Source organism: Chelonoidis abingdonii, chromosome 25 (assembly GCF_003597395.2).
Source record: "Chelonoidis abingdonii isolate Lonesome George chromosome 25, CheloAbing_2.0, whole genome shotgun sequence".
Lineage (NCBI taxonomy): Eukaryota > Metazoa > Chordata > Testudines > Testudinidae > Chelonoidis > Chelonoidis abingdonii.
Genome location: NC_133793.1, coordinates 13,001,146 through 13,021,094, shown reverse-complemented (window position 1 = coordinate 13,021,094; position 19,949 = coordinate 13,001,146). Strand labels below are relative to the sequence as shown.

The 19,949-nt window shown below is 53.1% G+C and overlaps 1 protein-coding gene across 4 annotated transcripts in view; it reads right to left on the bottom strand.

The window, feature by feature from the left end:
- The window catches only part of PTPRU (protein tyrosine phosphatase receptor type U), a 281,840-nt gene that overhangs the window by 72,895 nt on the left and 188,996 nt on the right, over positions 1-19,949 (bottom strand). For all 4 annotated transcript variants that reach the window (XM_075060956.1, XM_032802871.2, XM_032802873.2 and 1 more), the window contains 3 exons: positions 19,018-19,291; positions 13,996-14,032; positions 8,629-8,767 (listed from right to left, as the gene is read on the bottom strand). In XM_075060956.1, coding sequence (XP_074917057.1) covers positions 8,629-8,767; positions 13,996-14,032; positions 19,018-19,291 — 450 coding nt within the window. The remainder of the gene's footprint in view (positions 1-8,628; positions 8,768-13,995; positions 14,033-19,017; positions 19,292-19,949) is intronic.

Sequence of the window (19,949 nt, the reverse complement as noted above, 5' to 3'; positions counted from 1 at the left end):
GATGATACCATCCTTTTACCGATGCATTACTATTTCCTCCTAGTCACCCTCCACCTCCCCCAAAAAATTGCTGCCTTGGAGAAGAAGTATGTGGCTTGTAGGGCTGAATGATCTGATGCAGAGAGATGCTGGGAGCTTTCCCGCTAGGAGCAGGCAAGGCCCAGGCCCTAAGAGGATACTGAACATGGCTGGGATGAGGGTACAAGCTAATAGGGCACAAAGCACCAGTGCCCTCCTTGCTTCCCTCTTGTTCGTGAGCACGTCTCCGATGCTCTCTCCTGGCTCTCAACTGGCCATGCGGCTGAGGAAAGAAACCCTGCTGTCGAAGGGTGGAAGCAATGCCCGGTCGGGGCTCATAGGATAAAACTACCCCTTTCATTTATTTCTTTTTCTTCCTTCTGCTTATCTGCTCTTAAACAGAGTCAGAAGCTGGAGATAGGAGATGAATCTGCAGTCTGGCATGCTAGGAGGAAAAAACAACTCTGAATTGAGGGAAGGGCGGGGGAGGACAACCAACATCAGGCAAGAAGAGGTCCAATTTCTCTTGGAGAGATATCAGTGAAAGCACAGAGCTCTGGCTGGATAAAGCAGCAGGGAGACAAATATCCATGAGAAAGGCTGTGAGGGCCCTTTGAATACCAAGCAGGGTGTAATGGAGCCAGGCCGCAGAGCAGATGCATTACCTTTGTGTCTACAGCCTGCATCTCACTCTGGGGCTTCCTGCTGGAACGTGAAAAGGGAGCGGGGGACACAAAGTGGGGAAGGCCAGGCCAAGGAAAGCCAGATTCTGGGGCAGCTTGTTGTTGCTCCGGCACCTTTGGTCCCGTTGGCAATAGAGAGTGAACGTGGCTTTCCAAATGGTCTGGCTGATCGTGGCCCAGGGGAACAGGATCCACTGCACCACCAGGACTTGTGTTAGCATCTCCCTAGGGGCTTGATCCGGCCAGGGGCTGGGCCACTGGAGCCAACCATGCTCAGCACCTCCAAGAATTGCTCCCCACTCTCCAGGATTGGGCCTATAGCTTTTCAGATGGTAACCTCTATGTGCCTGCCTGCACAGCACCCAGCACACTGGATCCATGGTCTTAATAACGGGGCCGGTGTGTGAAAGCATTGACCTAGCAGGATGCCAACGCAGGCCAGTGTGGATGCACACAACGGCTGGGAACAGGCAGAGGGTGATCCAGTGCTCACTCACAAGATGTCCCCCTCAGGTGCCTGGGCACAGACTAGCAGAGGTTCCTGGACAGGTCAGGAGGGAAGTGCAGAAGCAGAGCTGGGGTTGGGGTCTGCAATAGCAGGGAGCGCAGCAGGCCAGGCATCGGCAGAGCTGCGTGGGGAGCCCAGAACTAGAACAACGGCTGCTGCAGGCCAGGAGGGGCACTGACTGGCAGAGCTACGGGGAAGTGGAACGAGCCCTGCTCCATCCATGACTAACAGCCTGTCTCTGCCACAGAACGGCTGAGAGGCTGTACAGGGCCTGTGACCCCAAGCCTGTCCTCTGTCCCCATCTCTGCTCCCCTCCCGCACCCCCGGTAATCTCGCTTTTTAGAGACTGGCTGATTTTATCCGCAAGCTGTCAAAAGGGTGGGGGATACTGCAAGGGGGTGAGCCCTTTGCCTAGCACGCCCCTTCTAGGGGTCATATGGCTTTTGGGGTCTGACGGAGATTTCACCGGCCAGGAGCAGGGGCTTGACGTTTGTAAGCCAAGCTGGTGCTTCTGATCCCCAGTCACACATCATCCAGGGCCAAACCTCTGACATGAAATCGCCCCCAACCCTCCTTCCTGTTAACAGAGCTCTGTGCCCTCGAAGTGCTGCGACTGACAGCGCAAACCAGGGTCAGGGAGCGAGAGGGGGGGACTCAGCTGTCAGTTGGGGGCAGAGCACCTGGCGCAACGACTCCCATGCCATAGCCCCTTAGTGCCGGTTCCTTATTACCGAATACTCACCTGGCCTGCCTCCTACCTGACACCCCGTGCAGAGAGGGCCTTGCATCCTGCTGCCAGCCAGCACTGGGCGCTGGCCTCTGCCGTAGCTCAGGAAATAGAGAAAGGCTCGGCCCAAGAACAGCAATGGCCAAGCAGAGAGCTCGGTGGCCTGTTCTAGCCAAGCGAGACTCCTCTGAGGGGAGCTCTACCTCGGCCCAACCACCATGCAGGTATGCCACTTAAAGGAACACTACCAAGCTGGCTTTATAATAAAGCCTGATGATCCTAGGCCATCCCACTGGAGCCAAACCACCGACGCGCCCTGGGCTGGGCTTGGAACCACCTGGGGACTCACACCTGTGACTGAGTTCATGGTGAGGGTTCAGCGTGGGGGGTCCCTGTCTGGACTCCTGAGAGGCAGGGCAGAGATGTGATATGCAGATCTGAACTGGACCTCAGTCCTCGGCTCTGCAACCAACTCCTTGTGTGGCCAAAGCAAGTAGCTTCACTGCTCTGTGCCTCCGTTTCCCCATCTGCAAAATGGGGATAATTTATTGATCCTAACAGATACGTCCCTGCTCCACAGGGGGGCTGTGAGGATAGATTCTGTAATGCCTCAGGGTGCTCAGAAACTACAGGGATTATAAGGAGGCAGACAGGCACCTAAGCAGATAGACAGGTAAAGATCCAGGGGTGTTTGGGTCTGGGGTTTTGTTAACTAACTGACATAGGACACACCAGCCACCCCGAATATCCCTAATGGCCAAAGCTCACTGGAAACCGTGTGGACTCTTTGAAGAAGGCAGGGCTGGCTGAGCCGCGGGGAATGCGGCCATTGCTGTCACGCTCTGGCTGGCTTTTCAGTAAGCACGAAGCCCATTCCTTGCGAGTCAAGCGCAGCTGTGGGCTTGTTCCAGCGGAGCTGCAGAAGAGTCACTGCCAATTGCAGTGGCTCAATGGGATGGGGGGAAATATCCCTTTGTCTGCCAAGCCCTGCAGAACTGCAAAGACAGCGACAGCCCCCCAGAGGTGTAGAGATAATGAGATTGCTGGGCTGGGGAAATCCTCAGACACCCCCTTTGCCCCCTCCCCATTTAGTGTCAGGATGGGATCAGGCCCCAGATTCTTCCTAGCATAGGTCAAATGCAGCTCCCTCCAGAGCCCATACATGCTGCCCTGAGTGGGGAGAAGGTCACCCCAGGGGCCCTCCCAGCACCTGCCGGCTCTGGGAGAGGGGGATACGCTCACAACCCAGTCTTGGGTTTCAAGCAGCTCAGGCCCAGTGGCAGGTCTAACATCCTTTCAAGCAAGCACTTGCCCGAGGCTGGAGAACAGCACCAGTGATGGCTGTGAGCCTGGCTCTTCCCCCGAGTCTGATGCATTTGGAGATTCAGGTCCAAGCGTCCAGGCCACACAAAGTTCAGAAACCAACCCAAATCCCCGGGAGCTTTGGGTTTTGTTTTAGTTGGAAGCATTCTTAGGTGCTCCCAAACTTTAGTGGATTCTTCTGCGTGCCCTTCCCTGCCGGGCAGGTCAGCATCAGTATCCCCACCCTACAGGTGGGGAAACTGAGGCACAAAGAGGCACTATGACCTGCCTCAGGGCCATGGTCTGGGAACAGAACCCAAATCTCTGGGCTTCCAGTCTTGTGTCTTCCCTATATGCCTATCTCCCTCTCTGGGCTCTGTTGTAAGTTTCTCTCTCCTTATAACAGCTGGCTGCTTTACTTGAATTATTATATTGGGTGGTGGGGGGAGGCTATTCTTATCCAATTAACAAAGCGCCTCATTTGGAGGCTGTTCATGGATTTGTTCCATGTGATCTGCCTGATACACTGTGTGTCACACCACTCCCAGACCCCTCGGAAAACACATGCACCATCTCCGGGGCCGTATCCTGGCGAGGGGTGGGAAGGAGAATTTCAATCAGTAAAGAAAGGGACATGTTCCAGTTCCTTCTGTAGAGCATCGTGTATCCCAGGCTTGGGCCTGCCTGTTTGGGACTCATCCCACGAGTCCCTTGCATGGGAATTCTACTCTCTTGCCAAGTCTCACAGGGTATGTCTATTGTGCAGTCACGCGGCATGACTGCAACTCATGCAGACATACCAACCTCCGGTTCCAGAGCAGTGAAGGCACATCAGCATGGCTTGCCTGCCCCGAACCCTGGGTGATTACTCACGAGGCTGCTGCAGCTTCACGGATGCAGGACCAGAGCTAGCTAGATAAAAGCTCGCTTGGGGATGTCTCCGTGAGCTGCATTCACACCCTGGGAATGCAGCGCAGACATCCCCCAAGACGTGATGCAGTCACTTTGTTACACTATAAAGAACGAGAGACAGGGACAGAGAGCGCGATTTCATGGGCTGATTTGCACAATTCAAAATCAATTTCTATTTCTAAAAAAAGCCAGCAGATGCTGAGAAGTGATTAAATCGTGTGTGTGTGTGTGTGTGTGTGTGTGTGTTTCAGAGAACAGCATCAAAAACGGCCCGGGACTAGAGTGAGAAAGGAAAAGAGAAACCTGGTCGCTTAGCTAAGTACTACGGAGTGGCTTCAAAACTGTCCCCCTGAAAGGCAAACACCCATGGAACAAGAGGAAACGGGCAGAGGGTAAAACTCCAAGTAACGACAAGAAATCAAGCAAAGGATAATTAGAGACAGTGTCGAGAGAGTAAGTGAGCTCCCACAGGGTGGGATAGACATTGAAGGGAAGTGGTGGAAGCATCATTGCTTGGATCACTGAAGACAAGACGGGACAAAGCCCTGGAGAACACAGTGAGGGGAGTAGAACCAGCCACTGGCACTGGTCTAAATCAGAGTCTGTGGGTTCCTCCACCTCTGATAGTTTGGATTCCATGTGATAAAAGTTCTGTCTACACTACAGTCAGAGGGGTAGGGGCAGCATCTGTAGATACACCCGAGCTAGCCCTGATGATAGCAGCAGTGAAACCACGGCAGCACTGGCTGTCCACACCCACCCAGAATCCTGGGGACATACCCGAGTGCCTCGCCCTGCTGCTGAGGCTTCACTGCCGTTGTTATTGGCACTAGCTAGAGCAAAGTTCGCTCGGGTGTGTCTACATGGGCTGCAGTCACACCTCTGCTGGCGGCATCGACAGACCCTTATGCACAAGAAGCCCCGTTCTCAGGTTGCGAGGCTCCGTTTAGGCACCTCAAAGAGCACTTAGCCCCCAAGTTTGAAAATGTGACACTCCAGACTCCATGACTTTGCTCTCCCAAGCCACTAACTCCATGTACCATGGCCGACTCGGCACGTCCGTGTTCTTCAGTTACACGCCACTCTCTTTCCTACCAAAGCAGATCGAGGCCAAGACCTCAGGCTGCAGGAGACTCTGAATATAGAGATTCTGCCCTGCCCTGCCTTGCCCCTGCCCAATGCACCAAGGGGCCACCGGCCCGCTCCAGTGGCTGTGCAGAAGATGCTGTGGTTGGTTTAGTGACCCTGCATGGGCTGGGAGTCCCCCTTCACTGAGGCCCTCCTGCCCCTGCTGCCAGCTCCAGAACACAAGACCCTGTTTTCCCCTCCTGCATTAGGGACGTGTGAGTGCTGGCAGTGAACTGATGCCCCCAGGAGAGGCGACCGAAGGCCATTGGGCTATCACAGCGTCTCCGTTCACCTTCCACCCCACAAGCCCACAGAAGTGCTAGCTGCAGGGTGGGTGCCGTTGAGTGCCTGCCTTCCCCTGCTGGAGCGTCTGGGCTTGGAGGTGGACACTGCTGATAGGTGGGAAACTCACTGGCTCTGGGGAGATCAAGCTCTTTATGACTTTGAGCAGCTCCTTGGTGCTAAAGGGGCTCTCTCCCTGCTTTGGCCTTAAAGAAGATCAAGGCTAAAGGATTCTGATGGGGACTAACCATTGATGTGGTTGCTGCACCTGCCAGCTGTCTGACATCCCCGTTCCACGCATGCTAATGCCCCTTCCCTTTCTGTATAATTATTTACAAAGAGCAAGATGTGCACATAAACCCATCCACTTCCAGACTGGTCCGGAAAATGAGCAAACTCCTTCCCCTCACCTCCCGGCTCGTGGGCTTGAGGGCCCTTCGTGCAGGGATCAGCACCTCCGGCCCGCTCACAGTCTGGCTCTTGCTCGGAGTGAATGAAAATTCCACCCGCCAAAGGACCCTGCTGGGAACAGCAGCTGCTCCCTTGTGGCTCCTTGACAAGCAGCAGTCAGAGCAAAGCGAAAACGCCACTCCCAAGGCCAAGCGGAAACCCCTCACAGGGTAAAGCTCCAGAGGGGGGTCCTTTTCACGTCGCTGATTTCTTGTGTGGCTAAGAAAAGGTCAGGAACTCTTGCTGCTGGGAATTACACTGCTCTAGCTAAGGACACAGGGGAACAGGCTAGATGTGGCCCCACAGGCCCATGCTCTCTCTCATTACAAGTCAGGTTGGTTAGGAATCTTCTAGCATCTCTCTGCCATCCTGCCTGTTTGCCCTTTGGTGGGAGCTTATGGAATTTTAACTCTTTAGGATACAGACAAATCGCCAAGTGGGAGATCTGACACAGATGTAAAGGACTCCTCCTCCTCCTCCACTGCCCTTCCCTGCAATCCCTTTCCCCCCGGGGATGGTGGTTTTGGGGTGAGGAAGGCTGCCAGAGCCCTAAGCCTCTTCCAACACCTGCTCACGCAGAACGGGTCAGATACCACAGAGCCTTGCGCAGTATGAATCCCAGCAGAGGTGACCTTCCGATACAAACTCGGGGCCTCGGCTTCCTCCGTTCCCCTTCCTGCCCCATAGCGCCTTGGCCTCTCAGCCAAGACCTCTGGCTGCCTGGAACTACTATCTGCAACGTCTCGCTGGGCTACGGCTCAGCCCCTGTGCGTTCCAGTGAAGACGGGGGACCTCAGCCCTGTCATCAGGGAGCAATGTTACCAGATCATGAATTCTCAATATGGTTTTACAGTCAACGTGGCATCTTTTTTATAGTCGAGTCCCAACCTTTTGGAGAGACCATGGGGTAGGGCCAGCTGAGAGCTTTGGGGTGACAGAGATGGGGACCCTGACTTCTGTGCACTTTGCAAAGCCAGCAATGAGAAACAACATTAATAATCCACTCCCAGTAAACAGACTCACAGTCCCTTCCTCTAACCACAGTACAATGCTGCCTCGCTGAGAGCAGGGGAATGGTTTTCCCCACTCTCAGGATGTATCTACACTGCCATCAGAGGCCTGGCTGCAGCATGTGTGGACATATGGGGGCTGGCTTTGATCTAGCGCCAATAAGAACAGCAGTGAAGCTATATCAGGATGAGCTAGCTGCCTGAATATATACCCCAGGGCCTGGGCTGCTGGGGCTTCACTACTAGCATTACTGGTGCTAGCTAGACCAAAGCTAGCTCGGGTCGCTCTCAGAGAGTGTTCCTGCGGGCAGCGGCTCGTCATGGACCCTGCAGCCCAGACTGGGGGGGAAGGAGGTCAGTGTCTATCACTGTCTGTTTCATGTAGTTAGCGACCTCCTCTGCCCTCTCTGGAACATTGCCTCCTAGGCAAAGGAGCCATTAGCAGCGGGCTTTCTGCCAGCAGCCAGCTGGGGGACGGATGGCGGGGACAGGGCACAGATCAGCCCTGTCGTGGCAGAGCATGCTGGAGAGAAGCAGCTGATGCGGGGCACTGCGGGGGCAGGCGCACCAGAGTGCTGGGTTATTGTTGCCATGCCAACTACTAATGGAAAGAGTTTGCTGGTTCTCAGGTCTCATCCCACGGGCCAGGCTTAGCCATCCAGAAACCTAAGGGGAGCGGCGAAAGGGTGGAGAGAAAAGGGATTGCCTGAAGCGGCATCAAAGAGGGGGACCAACTCCCAGCATTTCCCGTCCCCTGGTGGAAGCGGATCCTGCTCTGGGCAGGGTGCAATGGGGCTGCACAGCATGCTCAGGGCACAGGCGCCAGCACCAGGCTCTCGCTCCTTTCTGGCTGGACGTCGCTCTCACGGGTTTATTTGGTGTCACCATCTGGTTTTTTCAATGCGCAGGGCGGACAATGGGGAATCACACCCCCCCAGGACTGTCGAATACCCCCTTGGCACCTAGGTTAGCCTCTGACACAGTCACAAAACACCCTGCCACTGGCCCGCTCAGCCCACTCCCCTGAGCCTCTACAACCCTGCCCGGTCTCCTTGAAGGAAGCAGTGCTTTTATGCTGCCCAAGCCGCACATCTCTGGGACTGCTTAAATCCAAGCCTTGTGGGACACACTGACCCAATTTGCTCAGGAGAGGTTCAAAACTGGGCAATGGGGGAGGGGGGCTGTGGGCTGGGAGAGAGGTGAATGGGCAGATCTCAGGGTGAGGGGCTGGAGTGGGAGGCAGGCAGGCCAGAGGAGAGGTGCACCAGCTAGCTGCAGTGGGGCACAACTGCAGGAGCAGGGGGCTGTGGGTCAGGGCTGAGGGGCGTCACGGAGCTGAGGGTGAGAGCAGAAGGGGATTTGCAGAGGATGCTAGTGCACACACGGGCCGTGATTTGGCTGAGCCCAGTTGCAGGGGTGGATTTCGGTCCCCTCCCCACTGCTGCCTCTGCCTGATGTGGCTGTCGCTGGTCTCTCAGTGCCTGAACGCTGACGTTCACCCAGGAAAGGGAGAGGAGCCATGCTGAGGGGAGTGGAAGGGCCCCCAGGGACGAGGGAGCTGCCAGCTGTGGCGCCAGCCCGGGGATGGGGAGACAGCAATTTCCTTACCCTTTCCGGATGATGACAATGATCGCCCCAAGGAGGATAATCAAGACAACCAGCCCCCCGGCACAAATGCCCAGGATCAGGCCCATCTCCTCCGAGTGCTGGGACACCTCCAGGGGACGCTTGCTCTCTTTGCAGGCGGCTGGAGGGGGAAAAGCACAGAGGAGAGGGTCAGAAATCAGCTCCCACCTACTTTCTTGACAGCTGGTTTTGGCAGATTTCTCCCCCCTACATGCAAAAAACCAGCATGTGCAGACATATGCAACATACCTCTCCACCCACGCACAGCCAAACGCTCTCCCACACGCACACATATACAACACAACCTCACCCACATGCAAAAACTTCCCCCCATGCAGATTTTGTGTGCAACTGCACACGTGTGCAAGTACACACACAAAACCTCTCATACATACAAACAGGTAACGTGGGTGTGCACACAAACACAGAACGGCTTGGGACCTGGGAGCCAGAGGGGGCGGGCTGAGCATCTTTTGCAGCCAATAACGGAGCAGAAGGAATCTGGACCCAGCTCCCGAGCTGGGGGTGCATCTCGCCAGCGCTGTCCTACACGAGACACATCAAACAGCCCGTCCTACCCTATCATTCAGAGCGGAGCCGTGCACGGATGCCTCATTGCCAGAGAAGGAAATGTTCTCGTGACAGCGGATGCCTGTTTAATGTTCTAACAAAGTTGATCTAACCCCACGTTAAATAAGGCTATTTGATGTTCCAATCCAAACAAACCATCAAGGAAGTAACACCAACAAACTATCAAATAGCCGACTACTGTCAGAAAGACACTACTGCTCCTCCTCTCTTCGCCCCGCTAAAGCTACCACTGTTCCCACAAATTAATTCATTGCCCGCAATCGTACAGCTGTTGTGTTAATTTTGTAGAACTGCTCTGTCTCCTCTGTGAATCGATCACAGAGCCGGGGCACTCAGTCTTTGCTTCTTGGGCAGAGTCGGCTCACTGGGATTGGTCAGCTGAATCACATGGCATTGTTCCTGTTCCCAGATGGATGAACATGGAAGCACTTTGGGTGCAAAGTTCCAGGCATGCAGCTTTAAGGTTTATGTTATGCAAATGCTCCTGTGCATCTCTGGCGTTTGTTCTCAATGAGCGTCTGTGCTGGGAAAGCTCTGGTGCTTGGACATTAACTGAAAGCAAACGTGGACATGGCCAAACTCCTGGCTTAAATCCCAGGGGGAGGAGCCTCTTAGCGATACCTAACCTAGATAAGATAAAATAAATGGATTGGGTGGATGGGTCAAGTGGATGAATTATTTAGGAGCATGGACTGGGTGGAGGAGTTTGGTGAATAGATAAGGTGGACAGGTTGGCTGGAGGAATCAGGTGATCAGACAGATGAACTGGGCAGATGACTTGGTTGGATGGATGAAGTGGATGGATTAGATGGATGGGTTGCATGGAAGGATTAGGTCGATGGTTTGGATAGATGAGTTGGATGGATGGATTAGACAGATTTGGTCTGGATAGATGAGTTGGGTGGATGGGCTGGATAGGTGGGTCGGATGGATGGTTTGGTAGATGGGCTGCATGGATGGGCTGGATAGATGGGTCAGGTGGATGGGTTGGGTGGATGGGCTGGATAGGCGGGTTGGGTGAACAGGCTGGATAGAAGAATCGAGTTATTGGTTGAGTAGATGGGACAGGTGGATGGGCTGGATAGGCGGGTTGGGCAGACGGGCTGGATAGAAGGGTCGAGTTATTGGCTGGATAGATGGGTCAGGTGGATGGACTGGATAGAAGGGCTGGATGAATGGGCTGGATAGGCGGGCTGGGTGGATGAGCTGGATAGAAGGGTCAGGTTATTGGTTGGGTAGATGGGTCAGGTGGATGGGCAGGATAGGCGGGCTGGGTGGACGGGCTGGAGAGGCAGATTGGGTGGATGGGCTGGACAGATGGGTCAGGTGGATGGGCTGGACAGATGGGTCAGGTGGATGGGCTGGATAGATGGGTCGGGTGGATGGGTCGGGTGGATGGGCTGGATAGATGGGTCGGGTGGATGGGTTGGCTGGATAGGCGGGTTGGGTGGATGGGCTGGATAGGCAGGCTGAATGAGTTGCTAAGGTGTATAAGTCAGACAGAGGGATCGGTCAAGGGATCAGGTTGCTGCAGAAGCTTTTTCTGCAGCATTCGCCCATCTTCCCATCCCCCGTTGCCCTGACATGGAGGCATTCCCTGCATTTTGGCTATTGGCAGCTCCCATCACTTCATTTGAACTTTCCTCTCTCAGCCTATAACTCCTGGAAGTTTCTTCTCTCCAGTCCCCCTTGTCTGGACAGACACAGCGGCACTTCAGCCACTGCAGCCTCCTCTGATGTAGCTCTCCCACCACATGGAGAGTGCGAGGCAGGGCCAGGATGCTCCCAGCTGTCTTATCCCAGTGATGCTGGGGGTGTAACCTCCATGACGCATCACTCTCTGGCCCGGCCCTGGGGTGCTTTGCTTCTGCTCTGCGGAGGACTTCTGGCCGCACTCTCCCTCCTCTCCCTCGCTTAGTGTGGTTTCAAAGGAGGCTATCAAAGTTAGCAGGCCAACAAACTGGCCCTGCCAGGATCACGGGCAGAGCTGGAGTACATGCATGTAAGGCCCTCTTCTTGCCCTTCCTGCAGGGGACCCATCGGTGCTGGCACTTCAGAGCCCTGGTCCAGGAAGCACGGCTCTGTGCAGCTTATGGCGAATTTCGCCCCCTTCCCACGCTTGCACCGAGCGGCGTTCTTAAGCCATGAGATGGATGTGAATGTGGAGAGTGGGGGCGTCCCTGAATGATGAGCCCATGGAGCAGCAATAAGTACCAGACGGCCGCTTCTTGCTCTCCCGGGTAGCGCTCGCCTCCAGACGCCTCTTCCAGCTGAATCAATGTCAGGCCTGCGTGCGATCCCCTCTTCCCCGCCACCACAGCCCACTCCAGCGCTGTCACCCGGGATAGTTTGCCTGATGTACATCTAATGAGGGTTTAACGCCTGCCTCTTATCGGGATGATTGCATTTTCATTGCACTTTCGTGGCTCCCGCCACATCTTGGCAGGGCCAGAGAGTGCCGTACAAACAGAGTTATAAGGATGAGGAGGATTATTAATAAACCATTATGAAGAAGGCAGCCAAAGTGGAGGCAGGGGAACAGTGCCCCACCCCTGGATACGGTTATAAGTCAGCCTATAAATTGAGTCTCATTGAGAACACTAACTGAGAGCACCGCTCACAGAGACCGAATACAGGACTAAGGCACAACGTGGGAACGGGGGTGTCAATACTGAGACTAATAACCCATCACTGCTAATCCCCAATCCCGGGCACTGTACTGTAGCCATCTCAGTTCCAGGAGCTGCCAGGATCCATGCCCAGGCAGTATGTCCCTCTCTGAGCTTGGGAGCTGCCCGTTCCCTGTCCCAGGCAGTGCACCCCTCTCTGAGCTTGGGAGCTGCCCATCTTCTCTGCCAGGCAGTACACTCTTCTCTGAGCTTGGGAGCTGCCCGTCCCCTGTCCCAGGCAGTACACCCCTCTCTGACCCCAGGAGCTGCCAGGATCAATGCCCAGGCAGTACACCCCTCTCTGAGCACGGGAGCTGCCCAATCCCAATACTAGGCAAGGGTACATTCCCTGATCTCAGGAGCTGCTCCAATCCCAGCTACTAACCCCTCTCCCTTCAGACTCCAAGACTTGCCGATCCTCAACCCCACACACTAAACCTCTCCCAGATACCAGTAGAGGCTGCAAACCTGGCCTCCCTTGGGCATCTCCCTCCCTGAGCCCAGGGGCTGAGTGTTTATGCGGAGTACCTCCTTTGCAGAGGCAGCGGCAGCGATGGGCACTGCTGGTGGCTCCGCCGCAGGGAGAATGGAGCGGGTAGGTTTTGTTCTCAGTGCCCCGGTGTTTATTCAGCAGAAAAAGAGGAGGAAAGAAAAACAGGGACGTGGTCTTGAGAAAAGAGGGAGGTCCCGGTATGGCTGATGGCTCCCTCCTCCCTTCATCTGCCTAACAACCATCCGGCTCACGCTTCTCTCACTCTGCTTACCGACCCAGAACCCCCCATTCCCACTACAATCCCCACATGCCTGCCTGGCTGGCTGACCAGGACAGGGCAATAGCCCCAGGACATACCATCTTCCTCAACGAATCCGCATCTCCCTTGCTGCCCTGGCCAACCCAGACCAAACAAAGGGTCTTTCCTCCCATGAGCCAGGCCCACACATCCCACCGAGGGCTAACCCCCTATTGCTGGCTGGATCTTAGCTCGTCTTTGCATTGTTCCACACCAAGCTATGAATCCTCCTGTTTCTTTTTTAATATGCTACGCTAGGTGAAAGCACACGAATGCCCATTTTTCATTTCCCATCGAGCCAACAGTTTAGCTTATTTTATTACATATTTTTCCCCTTCCTTGAATCCAATAGGGAGCCAAATGTATTAGTCGAGCACAAGGAATTTTATTAAATGCACGAGGCCCCGAAGTTCAATCCCCCTGAAAGAACAAAGCATTAACTTATTTGTTGAAATTCCAAAAGCCAAAGAGCGAAGCTGAAATATTTCCCCAATCAATTTCACTCACAAGAGTGGCTCCCCGTCACTGCCAGCAACACAATTACCCTGGTTAATATCACCCCTGGACTATATCAATGACATACAAGTCCAGGGTTTATACCAGCCAAGATCAATTGCAATATTCACAGCTTTAAAGGGATGGTGCCAAGGTCAGAAGGCCTGAAATCTTACATGCTTGATGCCCCCCCCCACCCCCCCAAGATCCACATATCACTCCTTATATGATTTTTATTCCAAAACAAATGTTTTAACATGCTCCTTCAGAGGTGAAGCTTGGGCTTCAGCTTAAGGCACTTGAACAGGACGCAGAATACCTGCCACAGGCTTATTGCATGATCTTGGGCAAGTCACTTAAGCTCTCGATGCCTCGGCTCCCTGCCTTTGAAAAGGGGCTAATATACTTCCTTTCTGCCCCAGCTAATCTGTTTAGAGGAGACGCTCTTCATACAGGGTCTCTCACCCATTGCAATGGGGTCCTGACCTCGAACAGGGCCACCAAGTACTACCAGAATAATAATTTTATTTTCAAAAATAACCACCGCCAGAAGCAAGAGCAACCCTACAATAATAAACCAGAATGCACATCCCTCATGATCAACCCTACAATAAGAAACCAGAAATGCACAACCTAGACTTCACAAGCAACCGCACAACCACAAAACATTCTTCACTGCCCGGAATTCAAGAGCAACCCTACAATAACAAACCAGTTTGTGGAGTTCCAACCTCAGTGCAACAAAGAAATAGAAAAGCCAATCTGCTGAGCACAAGTGATTGGAGGTACAGTGGGAGTCTTACCTTTGCGGGCGATCCGAATGCAGTTCAGCCTGGTCTCCTGCAGAGAAAGAAAAGATTGGGAGGCTCAGAATCCAGCGGGGACATGAAAACGAGTTCCTCTTCGATTGCTCTGCTTTTAACAGTGAAGCTAGTTAAAACTTGGCCAGTCAGTCTGCTGAGCCTTTTCACAATGAAGCACTGGGTCCCTTTTCACACGAACCGTGGATATGCTGCTGGCTGACGCACCTGGATACTCTGTACCTATGACAGTGGGTGCCCCTGATATGCCAAGATGTCCGGTGTTTAATTGTCAATCCATCAGCCTTCCCTGCATTATCCTCTCTGAGCCCAAGCGCAGGGAGTTCGACAATGCACTGAAGCCTATAGCCCATGCAGAAGGAAAGCCCTGAACTGAGCCCCAGAGATGGGCTAGATGGGAGAGTCCCAGACGGACTAATTCACTCTGATTTTTGTGACCGATCATATGGGCTTCTGACCATCATTCAGTGGGAAATGGGATGATCTGATGGTGACGCTGGTACCGAGTCTAGGCTCTGAATTCAACAGGGCAAAGAAGAATAGCCCTGGGCCAGCCTTTATGGGGGAGTTCTTACAATGGGGCTGGGTGGGAATGTTCTGTTGCATGGAAAGATGGGTTTTCAACTGAACAAAATATTTGCAAAAAAGTGACCAGTTCCTGTGGAAATCTTCAAATTTTTCACTTAAAAAACCAAACATCCCAAAACTGAAATATTTCGGCTCCAAACCAAAATATTTCAATTTAGAAATGCTGCTGCGTTGCCTCATGGGAGTTGTAGTTCTGTTGCCTCATGTGCCCATTCCCTTCCACCGGTACTGCTTCACAGCTGGACTACATCACCTAGGATGCAGCATGGCCATGGTGGACTGCCTCCCTCCACGGTGTATCATTGGAGGTGTAGTCTGACCAGGGAGCCTGACGTATCGGTGAGAATGGAAGCATGAGGCATCTGAACTACAATTCCTGTAAGAAATGGCAGTGGCATTTCCCAATCAAAATATTTCATTTTTCTCCTGAAATATTTCAGTTTACCACCAGAATGTTTCCAGATTCAAATTTGTGCAGAAAAATCTAAATTTTTCAAGGGGAAAAAACATCCATTTTCCAACCATCTGTACTTTACGGCTGCAAGGTGGTGTCTCTAGTCCCACTACAACCATCCTTCACAGTCATTACTCAGCCACTCTCAGATGCCACCATGCCCAGACGATATCAGATTAGATTACAGAGACACTGTAATCCTTCCTCCGAAACCCCTCGGGCCTTCTAGCCTGCTGATCCCTGTCATCACTCTTCTCTGAGCTCACTCCAGTTTGCCAAGCATTTTCTCCTGCAGATGAACTTCGTGTTGGTGAAATGCACTGGACTGACAGCCCAGGAGACTGATGGCCAGGTTCTCAGCGGGTATACATGGGCACAGCTTCACTGATGTCAATGGAGTCACACCAGCTTTAACCACAGAACACGCACAGCATGGGCAGAGCAAAGCTTCCCACACACTGTCCAACTCATGTGCCACAACCCAGACAGGGAGGACCAGCTTCTAAGGATGTGGGAACAATTCAGACTCAGTGGCCCCTGTGGGGTGATGGCTGAGAAGAATCCCAGCTGAGATGCAGGATTTGCATCATGTCCAACTGCAGCTAGACTGAGACCACCATCTCCTTGCAGAGAGGCCATGAGATGGTGACAACCATCAGCCCCTACCGAGCTGGGCTCGAGTGAACCAGAGAGGAGACTCTGCCTGTCCCCATGCTAACGACAGCCCAAGAAGTTGTGAAGGAATCCTCAGGAGGACAGATTCGCACAGCCAGCAGCTTCCCCACAAGGAAGGCAGCTCTCAGCCACTCTCGAAACTTCTAGCCAGGAGAGCCGCCTGCAGAGATAACTGGTGCCTGCCGATAGTGGAGGGAAGGGCAGAGTGAGGGCAACTGCCTTCAGTGGTGCTACGGAGCATGTTCACTCCATGTGAGCATGCTGAGTACAAGCCAAGCAGCAAATCCAGTAGCGGGGCGGGGACATGCTGCCCCACGTGCGTCGCCTGTGGCTGCATGCACTAAGCCAGCTATCTGCCTGCACAGAGCTAGCACGTCCTTTGAGGGACCCTGTCACGGCGACTGCAGGCGCCGGCCTCTCGGTCTCTGATAGTTCATTCACCCTGCAAGTAGGATGAGAGTCGCTGGAGCATGTGAAGAGGACCAAGGCCTCCCAAGGAAGCGCCAATCACTCCTGCTGGCTTCTTGAAGGAAATTAGCTAAGAAAGGGAACAGAACCTCCGGTTCGTCAGATCTTTTTCGCTTCTGCAGTGAAGCCTGGGCTCCCAAAGCATGGCCAAGCTTATGGCTCTTACAGGTGAGCTTGGATCAACCTGCCAGGGGAGCTGCGGTGGCCACAAGTGAGAGGAGATGCTTGAGATTCAGAGGCCTGGGTGGGGAGCTCCGCTTCTTTGCCGCTGTCAGGCGCTACCACCAGAACAAGCATCACTATTGCATTTCCTGCTGACATGCACAGAATCCATGCTCCCAAACTCTGCCCTGCCCCATTCACCAGCCAGCCCCAGGGAGTCCGGTCTCCTCCAGGGCTGGAAGGAGGAAGGATCTGCAGATGACATGATGCAATTCTTACAGGGAGCTGCAGGCAAGCGGCTGCAGCATCAGCATCCAGGCAATCTGGATGGGTGGACTGGGTTGTTTAATGGCAGTTCAGCCTCCCAACCCCTCCTCCCCGATAAAGATCACTCTCTGGACAGCTGTGCATACCAAGTTGCTGATCAGAGCTGTCCCGGTAAAGGGGACTACTTTAAACTACCCTCTCAATGCCCTGTGAAAGCAGCATTATTATCCAGATCCACATTTTCAGTCCAAATTCATGCCTCAGAAGAGATCTCCAGGGAGCTCATGAACAATCACATTGTTACCTAAACAACATTCCCTCTAATGACAGAGCAGAGCCAGTCACTACACAAAAAAGAAAAAGCACTGGATTCGCCCGCTGATACTCACCTTGATCTTTTGGGGAAAGAGGTGCTACTCAGATCGAGTGAGAAGGGAAAAAATTGACCTAGCTTTTTTGTTGTTGTGAAGTACCTTAAATGTAACTCTAAATAATCATTCATCTGATACATGAAGCGCCATCTGGCCAACATGGGGGATGTTGATGATGCAGAGAAAGGTGGAGGGAACGCAGCTCCCATCTGAATGGATAGCAGGCTTTTTAAGAAGTTATAAAGCAAATCTTGGGATTTCCTACAATGTTGGGTGATTTAAAGTAATTAATGTAACTACTTGCAAACATCAACAACAAAAAATGATGCTTTAGAACAGCTCTGAGGGACAACATTTTCTTTCTGTTGTTGTCCTGGGCTCACCTGAGCTACCAGAGCATCTCATGGAAGGACCTCATCCAGTCTTACAGCAAAGTCGTATTCAACTCAGCTTGGCCCACCTGGGTCTTACGCTCAACAAATTAAGCAAAATAGTCTTTTTTGACTCGACAAAAAGGTGCAGTCAGCTTTAGGCCTGGCCAGGCCAGGATTCCTGGGTTAAGCTTTTCACTCCATGCCAGCTTTATTCAGAATTGGCCCCTGGAAGAAGCAGCCAGCCCTTTTTATCCTGCCTGCTGGGCCCTGATTGGTTTCTGCCAGCTCCCAACCCTTCTAGCCGCTGGAGGACTGATACTCATTGGTTCTACCCACAGCTGATCCTGGGTGGCCTTTCTAGGCAGTTCCTGGAGGATTAACTTGGTGCTTTTTTTCACCAAATGGACACTCTGTTTGGGTGGGGTGTGCTATAATGGTGGGGGGCAGCAAACTCCTAGGACACCCCGTCACAGTTGTTTCCCCCTTTATAAGTGACTTTATCCGCGCAGTACAACAGGATCCATAGGTGATTCTATTCTTTGCTGCATAGGTTCTTATGCCACCCTTAGCCCGTAGCATCTGAGCCCCTCCCGCTTACACATTAAGCCACGTGAGTAACATCTGTCCCAGGTAGGTCATTCACTCTCCTCCTCTCCCTGGGGAGGAAGTGAGTGAGCAGTGGAGTCCTTCAAGACAACTGGAGTTATAAGTGAGGCTTTGTAGGCAAGTCAGGAATGAAATATGTAGTGCCAAAGCTGTCCGTGCATGACGCTGATGGAATTACACCTGCAGTGGCCTGAGTTTATTGGGTGTTATTGATATGACATTCCAGGGTGTGGTTTTCAAGGGTGCCAAGGGGATCTGGATACTCAAGTCTAGATCCTCAAAGCTATTTAGGCACCTAACTCCCATGAGGAGCTTGAAAAATCTCAGTCCCAACCTCCAACCTGCTTGGACCCCAATTCTGCTATCTGATGCTCACAGCCCAACCTGTATAGAGTCCCTTTCATGTCGGTGCAACATCCCTCCAGGCAAAGGATCCGCCCATGTGGATCAGATGGCAGGACCAGGGCCTTAGCCTGTTTGAATCCAAGTTCTCTTGCATAATCAAACACATTGAGAAAATGATAAGGGAAGTTACCCCCCTAACAAACGTACACTGGAGAGACAGGATCTCACCCGGGGATTGCTGAGACAACCAGGGTCTGACTCAGCGGCTGCTTCAGAGAAACAAATCCAAGAAACCAGCCCCCTTCCATTTTTGTTCTGTCTGGATTTTGACCTGCAGGCCACCTTCCCAAAGGGTGGTGAGCACAATGACCTCCACTGGGAGTGCAACACATTTATTTGGACTTTGCAACTCTCACCAAACATACAGTAAAACAACTTCAAATTGGTGCAACCAACTAAAACGTCTCCCCTGCAATGAGGAGGTAACTGGGCACAAAGGCTGAAGATGTAGCTGCTGATGCCCTTTGAAAATCTGGTATGGGATGTCTCTCATTCCCCACACATCTCCCAGCGAGCCACATGCTCTGGGTCCTACCCCATCACCCGAGCAGAGGAGTCAGCATCCTTGGCAGTTCCCACTCAGGAACACCCTGGCTCCAATCCCAGCCCGAGAGGCAGGCAGGCAGCTACTCACCCCTCTCAGGTTGCTCATGGCCTGGAAGTAGATGAGATAAGCCTTCTTGGGCTCCAGCGGGGGGTTCCAGTACCCGCTGTATGTCTGGTTGTCCCCAACGGTGAAGGGTTTGGCTTCGGGGAGGCTGTTGGGAGGCAGCTCGGCTCCAAAGTAGTGCACGGAGCCCCGGGACACGGCGTCATCAAAGGTCAGCGGCACCGGGAAGCAGTCCTGGCCCCCCAGCTCCCGCTTTGTCTTCTTGGGCCGGTCTTCCTCCACGATGACTTGGTAGGTGCTGGACACGTGAGGCAGGGAGGGGGAAGGCAGAGACAAGAAAGGATGTGAGCCTGGAAGGAGTTTGGCTTTAAAATGAAGAACTGCCTCTCTCCTGTCTCATGGCAGCCCAGGGATCACACTCACAACCCCCGCATCAGCCCAGGCGGTAGAAGAAAGGCAGCTTGTGGCTACAATGCACTCCAGGGACCAAGCTGGTTAGCAGCAGCATGTGCTTTTCTATGCACTGAGCAGAGAAGGCGGAAGCACAAACACCAATTATTTTTGTATCCATACGAAATAAAAGACTTTATTGGATGTATTTAAAATGAACATTCATTTATGCAAATTAATTGTGGCCACAGGGCACCTGGCATGTTGGCATTCAGCCTCCTGGCAAAGCTAAGCCTGAGGACACTGCCCTACACCCCTGTAACTGGCTGGCAGCGTTTGCCTGAAACTCCCCACTACTCTATTGGCGGTTGCTGATCCTGCTGGCAAAGGGTTAAATGGGTTCTGCTGACTCATTGAGGCAGGAGACTTGCCACTTCATCTGGATGTAAGGTAGGCGCTGAGGAGAGAGGATCGAGGGTGTGGGCTGATCAGTCTTGAGGGAGGAGCTCTAAGAACAGGATTATGTTGATCTTTCTGTTCTTACTCATTTCTTTGTTAATAAAACC